Below are 12,329 nucleotides of genomic sequence, written 5' to 3'. Positions count from 1 at the left end.
AGAGAATGCGTGAACGGAACGAAATGAAACTCAAAATAGTTGAACTTGAAACTCTTAAATATGCTGTAGAACAGGAAAAAGCAAATACGACTCGTTCTTAACTTTACATTATTTTACACAATGGACTAAAAATGGTGGATCCTTACTCTGCATTTGAGTGAGATAAAGGATCTGATGCGTTCCTCAATGTCCGGCGACGAATTTTTTCAGTAGACCGCTGATTTATTTCTTCATCCATTACAGCAAGTATTGAAGCCCCTGGCATTTTTACTTTTGGTGTTTATATTATTAAAAACCATTTTAAACTCCTTTTTTAATTGTCAATAATTTGTTTACGACTTTTTTTTTTCATGGAGTTACCATATTTTTATTTCAAAAATGTGAAATGATTTTTTTTCCGGATTAGTCAAAACGTACGAGTGCTGAAGAAGCAAAAGCAAATCGTAACGATTTGGAAAAGGTGAAATAAATCGATTTCGTAAAATTTCTGTGACATGCCTGAATATTCGGCATTTATTCTGATACCACGGTCGATTATTACGAACGGAGAGCGACCAACTGCTGTTATGGCGGCCCACACCATCACCATGGCCGGCGCTTGAGTTCTGAGGGCCAACCGAAGGTGCACATTCAGCTGACCTCTTTGGCAAGTAAACACGATCATTTTGTTTGTTTACAAACGGCTGGACAACGAACGTTTTGTCATCGGAGAAACACAAATTCGGCAGTTCACCTCTTTCGGCCAAGCAAATCAACTCTTTAGCTATTTTGAGTCTATTTTCTTTCTGTTGCGGTGTAAGTTCTTGCACTTTTTTTTGAATTGCAATGGCTTTACCCTGAGCACATTTTTCAATATTTGCCGAATGGATTATTGCGATATGTTGAAGTGCTCTAACGATAGCCACTTGTGGTTATCCAGACAAATATAAAGAAATCACATTATCACGCTTGAATTCCATCACGAATAACTTTTTTTCTGGAAAATTCTCCCCAAAATGCTTTTCTACTCTTGTAAACAATATAATGAGCTGTCACTGCAATAAGTTTAACAGCTGTCGGACGAGTGGCTTAGAAATGACAGCAGTCTGAAGTTGATTGCAGTTTTTTCATCTCTCCCCGTACATCTGTCGGCAAAACCGACTAATACTATTTAACTTGTTTATTTACCCTCCACCATAGCATGGAGGGTATATAAAGTTTGTCATTTCGTTTGTAACACCTCGAAATATACATTTTAGCATAAAATTCTATGTCGATTTAGCGATTTCCGTTCGTCTGTCCGTCTGTAGAATCACTCTAGCTTCCGAACGAAATGAAGTAGATTGATAAAATTTTACTCAAATGTATATTATGTCTGCAGGACTTTTGGTTATGAAAATGGGTCATGTAGGTTCACGTTGTGGTATAGCCCCAATATAACGGTATCTCCTGGTATTTATTCGGTATTTTAATGGTTTTATTATTATTTCAATTTTGGTATTTAAAGTTCGTATTGGGTGCTACAGCCTATGATAAAAATTTTTATATGTAGGTCCACGTCTTCGTATAGCCCTCATATAACGGTACCTCCCCATATTCAGTATTTTGATAATTTCAGCGACATTATTCACCGGAATTGTTTCAAATTTGTTATTTTTAGTTCGTAACGGATACTACAGCCTAAGGCAGAAAATTGCCTGTGCAGGGCCACGTCTTCGCATAGCCCCCATATAACGGTACCCCCCGATATTCGGTATTTCGATGATTTTAGCGACATTATTTACCGGAATTATTTCAAATGTGATATTTGATGTTCGTAACAGATACTACAGCCTATGACGGAAATTTGTCTGTGTAGGTATACGTCTTCGTATAGCCTCCATATAAGGGTAACTCCCGATATTCGGTATTTTGATGATTTTAGCTACTTATTCACCGATTTTTTTTTAAGTTTCGCAATTGAATATTATAATGGCTTATGACAAAAGTTACCTATGCAGGTCCATGTCGTCGTATAGACCCTAATATAACAGCTAGATTCGGTATTTTTAAGATTTTAACAGATTTTTTAACGGATTTTATTGTTTTTGAGAATTGCCAAACTTGTTCCAAATGGTGGAGGGTATTCAAAGTTCGGTCCGGCCGAACATTCAGCTTTTTTATTTGTTAACATGTAAATATATACCTCTGTTGGGTTGGTATGCGTATTAACTTGCCTAGGGAATATTCGATATAACCCAACACACAAAATTTAGAAATAAATCGAGTCCCAAAATGGGACCAATATTTCTGACACTCTCTCCCAAATTAATTTTAAAATTTTCCAATGAAAAACCAGTAAAGAAAGTCTTAAAGTCGAGCGGGCCGACTTTATGATACCCTACACTACTTTGCTAATTAAGTAGTGCTCCACATAACAATTAAAAGTTTTTATGGGAGAATTTAAGACTAAATATGCCGAAGTATTTGTATCTTTTAAATTCGGACTTGTATTGCCCATTTGATATATATATGGGAGCTATATCCAAATCTGAACCGATCTTGATAAAATCTGGCAAAGATATTTCTGTGCTGTATTTCATATATTTCCCTGAATATCGTTGTTACGGAGTGCATATTACGGCTGTGGGTAACAAATAAAACAAATCGGATGAACAATATATACATGGGAGCTATAGCTATATCTGAACCGATCTTCACCAAATTTAACATACTAGCTTCTAGACTCAATTCGGTCGTAAGTGCCAAATTTCATCCAATTTGTGCAAATATTAGACTTTTGGTGCACAATAAAAAGTAAATCGGACGAAGTTATATACGGGAGCTATATCCAAATCTGAACCGATCTCGATAAAATTTGGCAAAAATATTTCTAAGCTGTATTTGATATATTTCCCCAAATATTGTTGTTACAGAGTGCATATTACGGCTGCGGAGGACAAAAATAACAAATCGGATGAACAATATATATTGGAGCTATGGCTATATCTGAACCGATTTCGATGAAATTTGGCATACTTATTTTCAGGCCTAATTTAGTTGTGTGTGCAAAATTCCCTACTATTCGAGCTGATATTACACGTTTGGTGCACAATAAAAGGCAAATCGGACGTAAATATATATCGGAGCTATATCCAAATTTTTACCGATTATCTCCAATTTCAATAGAGTTCATCCTTGGGCCAAACAAATGATTTGTGCAAAATTTCATCTGGATCGGGTAATAAATGCGAACGGTACTTTGTTCACAAAAATAAATGGACAGACGGACGGACGGACGGACATGCATAAATCGACTCAGAAAGTGATTCTATGCAGATCATCAAAAGGAACTATGGGTCTATATCGTTTCCTTCTGCCTGTTACAAACAAATGCACAAAGACATAATACCCTGACCACCTTGTGGTGTAGGGTATGAAAACTACCAAAATTATTTCAAAACATTTCAAAATTGCCACATCAAAGTCAGGGGTGAAAATTGGTCCACCAATTGGTCCTGCTGTACAAAATATCAATAAAAACTAAATAATATATTTTTTTCTATATAAAAAAATGTATTTTGAATAATTAATAAATCATCATTAAACTTATAATAATTAATAATATAAACGATTTGATTTGATTCGCTTCTTTGTGCATGGTGGATGGGTGGTGGGGTGTTTACTAAATGTTTCAATATGGATATGCATTCTCCATTGATTGGATACGATTTTTGTAGGTGGGGATTTGTGTGTTTTTGTGATGCTGTTACGATGGTGTCTTTGCCAGGTGGCCACCTTGTTTTCCTTCTCCTGCTCCACCTCCATCTTAGGCAGGCACTTTACGGCTGATAATTTTAATGAGGTCATCGACACGTTCACTTTTACCAGAAAATTGTTTTGGATGTGGTCCAATCATTTGAATAATAGCAGCAACATCGGGTGAAACCTTGAAATAAATGAGCAAAAAAAAAAATTAAAATTGTTAATTGTTTTAATACAATTAAGAAAAAATAATGGGCGCAAGTATTCTATAAGGAAAACAAATTTCCGTCATATAGGAAATAAATAATATTTTTTTTTTGAGTGTTGGCAATTGTTATAATTATATGTTTAAAAAAATTGACAAAAAAAAACATTTTTCAGCGAAAGAATTGCAATAACGCCCACAGGTGTTGAGTTTAGTACAAGAGACCCAGGAAGAAATACATTGACCGGATAATGCATTGAATAACACTGAGGGACAAAATTTAATTTTTTCCCATATTTATAGAAAAAAGGCTAGAAGATTTTGGAAATACAGCTGAAAATGGAAGACACATGAGTCAGGATATTTTTTTAACAACGATTCTAGGTCCAAATTAAATTCAGCGAAACATAACTCAAAATTCCTTTACAAAATTTGGCCTGAGAACCAGAGGTTAGGTTAGGTTAAAAGATGCGCGTTTGTATAAACAACCACTCCACTCGGAGATGTTTTGGTCCATTGTGTTGTTCATCCTAATTTAAAGCAATTAAAAAAAAAAAACATTAAGCTCGGCCGGGTCAAACTTTTAATACCCTCCACCTTAGGGTAAAGGAAACATTAGAAGAAATGTGGCAAAAATCATCAAAATACCGAATATCGGGAGGTACCGTTATATGGGGACTATACCAGAACGTGGACCGATATATCTCATTTTCAATATCATCCTAGACACAATACAAGTTGCTCTGCTAAATTTTGGCAGTCTACGTCAAATAATGTGGGCTGTATCGTGATTTCAACAGACAGACAGAGGGACAGACGGACAGACAGACGGACATCGTTAAATCGACTTAGAAGTTAGTAGGTTTGCATCCACGGTGTATCAGCACGTCGTTCTTAGTCATCTTAGTCTTCTAACTAACTAAAGAATGACTGCCGGCTCGATGTCGGAGAAGGAGGGGGCAAGTCTGGCAGAATTTGCTTTCCCCGTAGCCGCTGTTTCACTCCCATAAGGCAGTGGGGCAGTGGCAGAGTAAGTGCTCCACCGTTTCAGTTTCTTCCTCGTCCTGACAAAGCCTGCAGTATTCCCCCCATTTTTGGGTGTCATGTCCTTTATGTTGCAGTGTCCTGTAACTAGGCCCACCACAAGCTTCATGTCCAGCTTCGTCATGGATATGAGTGACCTTGATCTCCTTTCGCAATTCACCGGCCAGATCTTTTTGGAGACATTAAATCCCCTTCCAGTTAACCAGGTCTATTGAAATGTTCACTGAGCTCTGAATCTCTAGATCTACTAAGTCAGATCTGCGTCTGACCAATTCATCAGTCGATCCATTGCCAGATATGTTGCAGTGCCCAGGGAGGGACCCAACAGAGTTTGACAAAACGATTTAACCTTTTCCAGAGCATTCCTGCATTCCAGAACTACCATAGAATTGATTGTAAATGAATTTAGAGCCTTCAGGGCAGCTTGACTATCGACATATATAGTCACACCGGTACGCCCAGTTTGAAGGATCGTTGGATATTTAGACTTTCACAATAGACCCCAGCTCCCGTACCACTTTCCATATTTGACCCATCAGTACAGACTGCTATACAGTTAAAAGGTGGAGTGTCGCCGGTCGAGATGTCTCTGTTAGGCATATGGATATCAAGTAGTTCAAAGCTGTGCCTAGGTGATATAAAATCGCTAGCTATAGCCTGATTTCCTATGCTTCCACATACTTGAGAATGACTGAGTGTCCAAAGGGCTGACTCCGCCATTGTCCCTGTTCATTGAGTCGCAGTGGACACCTAGCAGCTTGTTCCTTTACAAATAAACCTAACGGGGTTTTAAATTGAGTAGGTCTAGTCTAATTGTAGGTCTAGTCTAAACGCGCCTGTAATTAGTAGCGATGCAACCTCTTTGGACTTTATCAATGCTTTTACTGAAGGTGGTTTCCTATGGAGTTTTTGCAGAAATAAAGTGCAATTAAGCCCTTCTTCGTTCGCTCCTCGATGTTCCACCTCCAGCTTAATTTCTGGTGAAATCTTAAGAAAATATGGGAAATGATGCCATTTGGACGATAATAAAAAAATTTAATCCAAACAGATGCGATTTTTTAAATGGCAAATACTAAGTTTACACACTTCTTTTCCACGGAGACTCATAATGAAATTTAATCTAGAATATTTCATTCTTTAACACTTTTGCCAAAAAATTAAGAACTACGGGAGATTTTGACTCAGATTGGGAACGTATAAAATAAACAACTCAATTTACTCGCATACAATATCCCCCATTAAAATATACATTTTGTAATGTAATTCTCTTCAAAACTATTATAGCTAGATATATGATTTCTTCCTAGACTAATAGTGAAATTTGGTGTATAATATCTCCTCCCTTGACACTTTCTGTCTAAAATGAAGTTTCATGTTACTTTTAGGCATCCAACCAAAAAAGGTAAAAAAAAATTGTAAACAAAAAAAAACAGGAAATTTTTTCCATTTTTAGACAATATTGATGCAAATATTTTTTGATATATAATGGAAATAGGGATTTGTTTTCGTTGGAGACTCATAATGAAATTTGATCTAGAATATTTCTTCTCTTGACACTTTCCAAAAAAATGAAGAACTACGGGAGATTTTGACTCAGAATGGGAACGTATAAAATTAATAGCTCAAAATATAAACATATAATTTCCCTCATTAATATATACATTTTGTAATGTAATGTAATGTGATTTCTTCCGAGATTAATAGTGAATGTTGGTCTAGAATATCTCCTCCTTTGACATTTTCTGTCTAAAATGAAGTTTCATGTTACTTTCAGACATTTAATTAGAAAAAGTCGAGGAAAATGATCTAAAAAGATGGAATATTTTCGAGTTTTTTTTTTGGCAACATTGATGCAAATATTTTCTTAATATATAATGGAAATAGAGATTTATTTTCTTCAGAGACTCATAATGACATTTGGTCTAGAATATTTCTTTCTTTGACACCATCGCTAAAAAATGAAATATTATACGAGATTTTGACTCGCATTTGAAACGTGTTAAATGAAGGTCTCAAAATATTAACATAGAATTTGCCACATTAATATAAATATTGTAATGTAATTTTCTTAAAAAACTATTATAGCTAGATATATGATTTCTTCCGAGACTAATAGTGAAATTTTGTGTAGAATATCTCCTCCTTTAATAGTTCCCGCTTAAAATGAAGTTTCATGTTACTTTTAGGTATAAAATCAAAAAATGGCCAAAGGAAAACTGTAAACAAAAAACTGGACATTTTTCTGTTTTTTGGCAATATTGATGCAATATTTTCTTAATATATAATGGAAGTAGAGATTTATTTTCTTCGGGAACTCATAATCAAATTTGATCTAGAATATTTCTTCTCTTGACACTTCCCCCAAAAAATGAAGCATTATGGGGGAATTTGACTCAGATTGGGAAGGTATAAAATTAACCATTCAAAACATAAATATAGAATTTCCCACCTTAATATAAGTTTTGGTACTGTAATTTTTTTAAAAACTATTATTGCTAGATATATGATTTCTTTCTAGACTAATAGTGAAATTTGGTGTATAATATCTCCTCCCTTGACACTTTCTGTCTAAAATGAAGTTTCATGTTACTTTCAGGCATCAACTCAAAAAAGGTCAAATAAATATTGTAAACAAAAAATTGGGCATTTTTTCGTTTTTTTTTGGCAATTTTGATGCAAATATTTTTTGATATATAATAGAAATAGCGATTTATTTTCTTCGGGAACTCATAATAAAATTTGATCTAGAATATTTCTTCCTTTAACAGCATCGCCAAAAACTGAAATATTATGGGTGAATTTGACTCAGATTAGATATATGTTGAATTAAGAGCTCAAAACATAAACGTATAATTTCCCCCATTAATATATACATTTTGTAATGTAATTTTCTTAAAAACTGTTATAGCTAGATATGTGATTTCTTCCGAAACTCATAGTGAAATTTGGTGTAGAATATTTCCTCCTTTAATAGTTTCCGCCTAAAATGAAGTTTCATGTTACTTTCAGGCATTAAATCAAAAAAGGTAGAAAAAATTGTATATAAAAAATAGGAAATTTTCTCCGTTTTTAGCAACATTGATGCAAATTAAACTCGCTATATAATAGAAATACAGATTTATTTTCGTTGAAGACTCATAATGAAATTTAGTCTAGAATATTTCTTCCTTTGACACTATCGCCTACAACTGAAATATTATGAGTGAATTTGACTCAGAATGGGAAGGTATAAAATTAACCACTCAAAACATAAACATATAATTTTCCCCATTAATATATAAATTTTGTAATGTAATTTTCGTAAAAACTATCATAGCTAGATATATGATTTCTTCCGAGACTAATAGTGAAATTTTGTGTAGAATATCTCCTCCCTTGACACTTTCTGTCTAAAATGAAGTTTCATATTACTTTCAGACATTTAATTAGAAAAGGTCGAGGAAAAATGATCAAAAATGATGGAATATTTTCGAGTTTTTTTTTTTTTTTTTGGCAACATTGATGCAAATATTTTCTTAATATATAATGGAAATAGAGATTTATTTTCTTCAGAGGCTCATAATGAAATTTGCTCTAAAATATTTCTTTCTTTGACAGCATCGCTAAAAACTGAATTATTATACGAGATTTTGACTCGCATTAGAAGCGTGTTAAATTAAGAGCTCAAAACAAACATAGAATTTCCCACATTAATATATACATTTTGTAATGTAAATTTCTTAAAAACTATTATAGCTAGATATATAATTTCCTCCAAGACTTCTAGTAAAATTTGGTGTAGAAAATCTCCTCCTTTGACACTTACTTTCTACAATGAAGTTTCATGTTACTTTTAGGCATAAGATCAAAAAAGGGTCATAGGAAAATAGTACACAAAAAAATTGGACATTTTTCCGTTTTTTGGCAATTTTGTTGCAAATATTTTCTTAATATATAATGGAAATAGAGATTTATTTTCTTCGGAGACTCATAATGAAATTTGATCTAGAATATTTCTTACTTTGATACCATCGCCTAAAACAGAATTATTATGGGTGAATTTGACTCAGATTGGGAAGGTATAAAATTAACAACTCAAAATATAAACATATAATTTCCCCCATTAATATATAAATTTTGTAATGTAATTGTCTTAAAACTATTATAGCTGGGTACATGATTTATTTCGAGACTTATAGTGAAATTTAGAATAGAATATTTCCTCCTTTAATAGTTCCCGCCTAAAATGAAGTTTCATGTTACTTTCAGACATTAAATCAAAAAAGGTAGAAAAAATTGTAAACAAAAAATCAGGAAATTTTTCCATTTTTTGGCAACATTGAGCAAATATTTACTTGGTATATAATAGAAATAGAGATTTATTTCCGTTGGAGGCTCGTAATGAAATTTAATCTAGAATATTTCTTCCTTTGACAGCATTGCCAAAAACTAAAATATTATGGGTGATTTTGACTCAGAATGGGAACGTGTTAAATTACTAGCTCAAAACATACATATACATTGTGAAATGAATAAAACTGCAACCAACTTCTGACGGCTGTAATTTCTAAGCCACTCGTCCGACAGCTGTTAAAATTATTCCAGTGACATCTCATTATATTGTTTACAAGCATACAAAAGCATTTGGGTGAGAATTTTCCAGAAATAAAGTTATTCGTGATGGAATTCAAGCGGAATTCAAGATAGTGTGATTTCTTTATATTTGGCTGGAAAACCACAAGTGCCTATCGTTAGAGCACTTCAGCATTTAAATGTGAATACATCTTTTGTGTCTCGTACCATCGCTCGTTACCCTGATACTGGTAGCGTAGCCCGACGTCAAGGAAGTGGACGGAAGAAAACCGCGACATCAGCAGAAATGGTTCGAAAAGTAAAGGAGCGACTTGATCGAAACCCGCGTCGCAGTGGCCGAAAAATGACTCATGAGCTAAATATATCGCAATATTCCATTGGACAAAAGTATTAAAAAATGAGCTCGGAGTAAAGCCATTGAAATTCCAAAAAGTGCAAGAACTTACACCGCAACAGAAAGAAAATAGACTCAAAAGAGCTAAAGAGTTGCTTCGCTTGGCTTGGAAAGTGGTGAACTGCTGAATTTAGTTTTCTCCGCTGAGAAAATATTCGTTGTCCAGCAGTTTTGTAAACAAACAAAATGATCGTGTTTGCTTGCCAAAGAGGTCAGTTGAAAATGTGCACCTTCGGTTGGCCACCAGAACTCAAGCGCCGGCCATGTGGGCCGATGATGGTGTGAGCCGCCATAAGAGCAGATGGTCGCTCTCCGCTCGTATTAATCGTCCGTCAGAATAAATGCCAAATATTATCGCGAAAATATTCTGGAGGAGATACTAAAGCCTTGGGCACGCAAACATGTTTTACGCTGACCATGGATATTTCAACAGGACTCAGCACCATCGCACCCAGCACGCGCCACCCAAGAATGGTTACAAACTGAGGTTCCTCGCTTCATTTCCAACGCCCAATGACCACCAAAATCTCCGGATACCAATCCGTTGGACTATTGTGTCTGGAGTATTTTGGAAGGGAAGGTTGGCACTAAAAAATACCAAAGTGTCGATCGCCTCAAGCAAGTGCTTCGGCGGGAATTGGCCAAAATGCCACATGGCAACATCCGGGCAGCGTGTGACTGGTTTTATTTGCCGTTTGAAGACCATAATTCGTGCCAAAGCTGACCAATTCGAACAAATCTAAACTAATTCTAAAATTTGATGCTATTTCCGATATTTTTTCCTTTCATTTAATCAAATTCAAAAAAAAAATGTTAAAATTATGGCGTTTGACTTTGTTGCAGTTTTTTAACCTCACCCTGTATATAGTCGGTCCCGCCCGATTTATATGTGTTCTTCACTGTTTTCTTATTATATAATTAGTCTTTTACATATCTTACGATCTAAAGCTTGAAACTCAACTTACCTCCAAAAATCTAACCAAAGCCTTGCAGGCACGGAAAATTTGATCCTCATTGGGGCTGCTTTGGAAGAACTGTAAAATGGCCATGGCCAATTCGATGGCAACATCGTCAAATACCTTTAAAACAATTATTTAAAAAAAAAAATGTTAACCAATTTTGAACCCCCTTTCATCCAACCATTTCCACCTACCACAGTCTTGACCTCCTTGATGGCAATATTGTACAGCATCATGGTACCGGTATTTTTCAACGCCGGACAATTCGAAAGTATACAGTGGACAGCTACTTTGGTGGTGACGCGTATATTTGAAATTGTCTGACCCATGTACTCCCATTCGGAAATGTACAGCAACCATTCTGAGGGACTGACGTGTTCGAAAAGATTGCACATCTTTAAAAAAAAACACAAATCGGAATTTAAGAAGAATAATTCATACAAGAATTCAGGTGACACTTACAAACATAGCCCAGGCCTGTTGCTCTTCGGGTGTGTGCTTCTCAATGTCATAGCCGAAATTCATCAAGGTATGATCACGACGATCCTGATGCAAAATAATGATGACATCATCCTTCAGTGCTGCATAGGCCAAGGTGCGAATCATGTGTATCCGGGTATCGGGCGAGAAGGTCTGTTCGCGCAGCACACGCTGTACAAAAACCAGAAAATTATCACCCAATGCCCAGGAACCCTCATCCTCAATCAAATACTGATGTAATTCTTCGATCGCCACCTCTTCGTCTTTGTTGATTTTGCCATCCAGCAGTTTGACCAGGCATTCCAATTCAGTCTTAATCTAAAAGGGGTAAAGAGAGAGAGAGTGACAATTCTCTTGATTTCCCATGGAAATCCATTTTCCACTCACATTAATGTCTTTGCAGGTTAGGGCGGGCTCCCGAGGAATTTCCTTTTCCTCTGTTGATTTTGAACGTTCTTTGCCATTCTGTGGGGGCTGGGTTTGCGTCACCGGCGATGTTTCACTGTTTGTATCGGACATTTTGTTGTTGTGTTTCTAAATCCGTCGGATGTGTTCTATTTGTGGCGGGTGATGGTAGGTAGATGTGTTGCAGTTGGCGGCTAAAATTGCAAAATTTTGGGGAAAATTTATTGAATTCTCAACGCAAAAATATCATAAATAATTCGGAAAGGAAATTCGGAAATTTTCGAAATTCGAAATAATAAACTATAAAAATAATGCATTTAAATAATTCGTTAAAAAAAATAAAAAAGACCGGACAGGCCTTGAAGCACCCAAGGCAATGAGATTAAATAAAACCAGTAAGGAAAAGTCAAAAGTCGGGCGGGTCCGACTATATGATACCCTACACCACTATGCATATTTAGTAGAGCTCCCGTAACAATCGAAATTTATTTGAAGTAGATCATAACACCTTTCAACATTTGGCTTTAGAGCAGCTATAATTTGATTT

At 35.3% G+C, this 12,329-nt stretch overlaps 1 protein-coding gene across 1 annotated transcript; it reads right to left on the bottom strand.

The window, feature by feature from the left end:
* Positions 1-3,511: 3,511 nt before the first annotated feature.
* On the bottom strand, positions 3,512-12,008 carry LOC101890208 (uncharacterized). Its single transcript, XM_005187910.4, has 5 exons — positions 11,765-12,008; positions 11,360-11,695; positions 11,092-11,292; positions 10,904-11,017; positions 3,512-3,907 (listed from the first exon to the last, which is right to left on the bottom strand). Exons 1-5 carry the CDS (start codon positions 11,894-11,896, stop codon positions 3,788-3,790), a joined length of 903 nt encoding a protein of 300 aa, XP_005187967.1. The 5' UTR covers positions 11,897-12,008; the 3' UTR covers positions 3,512-3,787.
* Positions 12,009-12,329: the final 321 nt, after the last annotated feature.

This window comes from Musca domestica, unplaced genomic scaffold (assembly GCF_030504385.1).
Source record: "Musca domestica strain aabys unplaced genomic scaffold, Musca_domestica.polishedcontigs.V.1.1 39, whole genome shotgun sequence".
NCBI lineage: Eukaryota > Metazoa > Arthropoda > Insecta > Diptera > Muscidae > Musca > Musca domestica.
The sequence above is the reverse complement of the archived record's forward strand: the minus strand, read 5'-3'. Positions and strand labels throughout refer to the sequence as shown.